Source organism: Micropterus dolomieu, linkage group LG12, assembly GCF_021292245.1.
Source record: "Micropterus dolomieu isolate WLL.071019.BEF.003 ecotype Adirondacks linkage group LG12, ASM2129224v1, whole genome shotgun sequence".
NCBI lineage: Eukaryota > Metazoa > Chordata > Actinopteri > Centrarchiformes > Centrarchidae > Micropterus > Micropterus dolomieu.
Window position 1 is genome coordinate 38,050,524 of NC_060161.1, and position 3,462 is coordinate 38,053,985.

Below are 3,462 nucleotides of genomic sequence, written 5' to 3' on the forward strand. Positions count from 1 at the left end.
GTTCTTTGCCACAGGCTTAATGTGATTTACTAGGGAACCAGCAGATGGCAGTATTTGATTTGCCATCTGCTGGGACCCGATGACCAGGATTTCTGTTTTGTCTGAGTTCAGCTGGAGGAAATTATTTGACATCCATTTTTTAACTTCACAAAGGCAGTTGTTAAGTGAACTCAGCATTCCAGGGTCTGTGGATCTGACGGGCAAGTATATTTGTGTGTCATCAGCATAAATATGAAAAGAAATGCCATGTTTATGGATAATATGTCCAAGGGGAAGCAGATACAAGGAAAACAAAATGGGTCCTAAGACCGACCCCTGAGGCACACCATATTTAACTGGACAGAATGAGGAGACATAGTTGTTTACAGACAAGCAAAACTTCCTATTTGACAGGTAGGATGAAAACCATTCTAGGGCAGTACCAGAGATCCCCACCCAGTGCCTCAGTCTGTCTAACATGATGTTGTGATCAATGGTGTCAAAAGCAGTTCTAAGGTCCAGGAGTACAAGGACTGAGCACATGCCTTCATCAGCAGACATTAAAAGGTCATTGGTGACTTTAAGCAGGGCAGTCTCAGTGCTGTGGTACTTCCTAAAACCAGACTGAAACTTTTCAAATATTTTGTTATTTTCCAGTACAGTGAGCAGCTGTTTGGACACAATTCTTTCTAGAATCTTTGCAATAAAAGGCAGTTTTGAAATTGGTCTAAAATTTTGTGGGAGGGAGGGATCTAAACCAGGTTTCTTTAAAAGTGGGTTCACGCAAGCCGTTAAAATAATCAGGGACACAACCAGTAGATAGGGAGCTGTTGAAAACAGAGATCAAACAACCAGCTCACAGCACAACACAGGCTCCACGTAAGGATATGAAACAACAATAAAGGTTTATGTGCTGAAGCCCATCAGACCAAACAGGTTCAGATGATGTTGAGTAAGAACAAAGTGAGCATTAGTAAAGCTGGAGAAACAAACGGAAAGTCACGCCAGAGCAGTTGCAAATGTTATCTGGTTCAAAGTTGTATCGCTTTTCACATAACGCCACCCGTGTTACTATCCTGTGTACCACTGTTGATTTAGCCTGCAAGAAAGTATGTAACGGTACAAAGCAAATTTGGAGCGATTTGTTTTACTAACGTTAGCCTATAGTGATGCAGCCAAGAGCAGCCAGCTAACGCTACTGTAAGGTTAGCTCGGACCTGCCGCTGTTTGCTTCGTAACGTTCAGTTTAGGTTTATTGTCGTTTTACCAATACTCAGGTACACAGCTTCTCAACCTCTCAGTCGCTGTAACTAACATGACCCACATAACTCTGCAACTGCACAGCGACAACAACCCAGAGGAAGAGCCATGAACTAACACCACAGAAAATTTATTTACTGCGGTCTTATTATTATAAAGTGTGACACAATCTCGTTATAATATCCAGTCCAGCTCACTAACTGTTTCATTATCATCCAGTACATGTAGCTGTGCTGACATTGCTGAGCGTCCGGTGAAAGATACACAGATAGTAAAGATAGTTACTGAAAGCAGCAGGCGAGCTAACGATGTAGCACGTCGGCTAAATGCAGTAAATGTACCGTGATCATGTAACGAGCATAGATTAGTTCAACCTGCAGCTGATAAAACTGTTACTGTAACGTTACAGTGGGAGTTTACCTGAGGTCCCAGCTCTGTCTCTCTATAGCCGCTGTCTGTCTGCCTTTTTTCAAGGAGTATTGAGCCAATATGCCAGTGTCTCGCTGCACTGATTGAAAGGTACGGCGCCGGCTTTGATCTGCCTCTGAGACGGGAATGTTGAAGTAACAGAGCCTGAACATGTCTGAGTGTTCCTGCGCTTATTGCAGGATTTCTGTATGAAAGCAGTTGTATTTCAGATTATGCTCGCTCATGAGTTCAAGCGAGCATGCGTACGAGCACACGCCTGTTAGCAATCTTAAAACCGTGCCGCTAGTGGCCGCTGGAAACTTCATAATGTCCCTTTAAGAATGAAGAAATCTGTTTATTAGGCTACCACTTAAGTAACCTAAACTTCAGCCCTGTGATTGAAGATGAGGGATCTTTAACATATTGGTAGAGTTCCACTATCTAATACTGAGGGAATATCCAGATCTACGTATCCTTATCGCTGGAAATGCCCACTGAAAAATACAAAAGAATTCGATAAGATCCTATTTAATTTCATTTGGAGGAACAAGTGTCAGGGCTGTTGGTGTTTTTTTTGTCCCTCTATCTGAAGCGATGGAATTCATCTCTAGTTTTTCTTTGATGTCGAGACTGTTATCTATCAGTTCTTCTTCTATGGTATATGTGTGGTATAATATTTTTTTTAAAGCGCCTTTAATTATTAACATGAAGAAGTATTCTATAGGATAGAGATGTATAGTTTGCCCCGTTCTTCGTTTCTGATTTTATAGGTATATTTCATATCTCTTAATAGAAACTACACACTAATTTAAACATGCAGTGGTGAAACCAGAACTGGCCGTGAAGTAGTCACCACGCTGAGGGAGAGTGAAAAACATTTACAGTGACCACCCAAAGTACTCCTGAGTAAAGAAGGAGGGCAGCAATACACCACAGAGACGTCTAGTCTGCCAACACAAGAAGAAGAAGAAGAAGAAGAAGGAGCTCTGGTCCAGTCTGGTCTACACACGTGGAACAGTGTAGAGCAGTGAAATATCATTAAGGTTTAACATGATATGAAAGTGAGTTTCAGACAGAGTTAAAGCTTTACATAACGCAGCTTTGGCAAAAATGTAATTTAACTTTCCCTTAACGGCCGAACCGGAAGTTAACTGTAGCTTTGTCCAGCTAGCTAGCATGCTAACACCCAGGCAGCAGGCTACATGCTACAAGAGACCTCCTCCTCCTGCTCCTGCTCCTCCTCCTCCTCCTCTCCGGGTCCGACCGTCACATTAAGTGTGGGTTCTGTAGAGATACGGGGTTCTGATGGCTCCACTGTTGAATCCTGCTACATTACATCTTGTTTACAGTCAATATGAAGCTACGTGTCGGAACCAGGCCGAGCTAACGCCACGTTAGCTTCTTGTTAGCTGCTAGCTGTGTTCATGAACACTGACCTGAACATCGGTGCTATCAGAGCTCGAGCCTGCTGTTTGTCCTCCGGGGACGTTGTTGCTCCGGGGCTCCGGGTCCTGGTTGTCCTCCTCCATCCCGCTCTTGGTCCTGGTCTCTGAGATCCAGTAGGTCTCCTCTGGGACTGTCGGAGCTCTTCGGATCAAGTCCTGCGGCCCGCGAGACGTGACGGAAGTTGAACGACATTGAAAACGTGATGACGTTTTTCTCGGCCCACGCACATCCTCCAGCTGCGGTCAGATATATCTGGATGTCTTATGGTAGGAAAGATTCTGCAGGTGTTGCCATAATTAAAGGAAATTTTAAGGGCAGAATCCTGAAGAGTAAAGCTCATCTTTTTGGTAGATGGTTAATGTTACTTGT

At 43.6% G+C, this 3,462-nt stretch overlaps 1 protein-coding gene across 1 annotated transcript in view; it reads right to left on the reverse strand.

Annotated features, from left to right (window-relative positions):
* Positions 1 to 3,256, reverse strand: part of LOC123980204 (zinc finger protein 239-like) — an 18,581-nt gene extending 15,325 nt beyond the window's left edge. The window contains exon 1 of the mRNA XM_046064475.1: positions 3,084 to 3,256. Coding sequence (XP_045920431.1) covers positions 3,084 to 3,176 — 93 coding nt within the window. The 5' untranslated portion in view covers positions 3,177 to 3,256. The remainder of the gene's footprint in view (positions 1 to 3,083) is intronic.
* Positions 3,257 to 3,462: the final 206 nt, after the last annotated feature.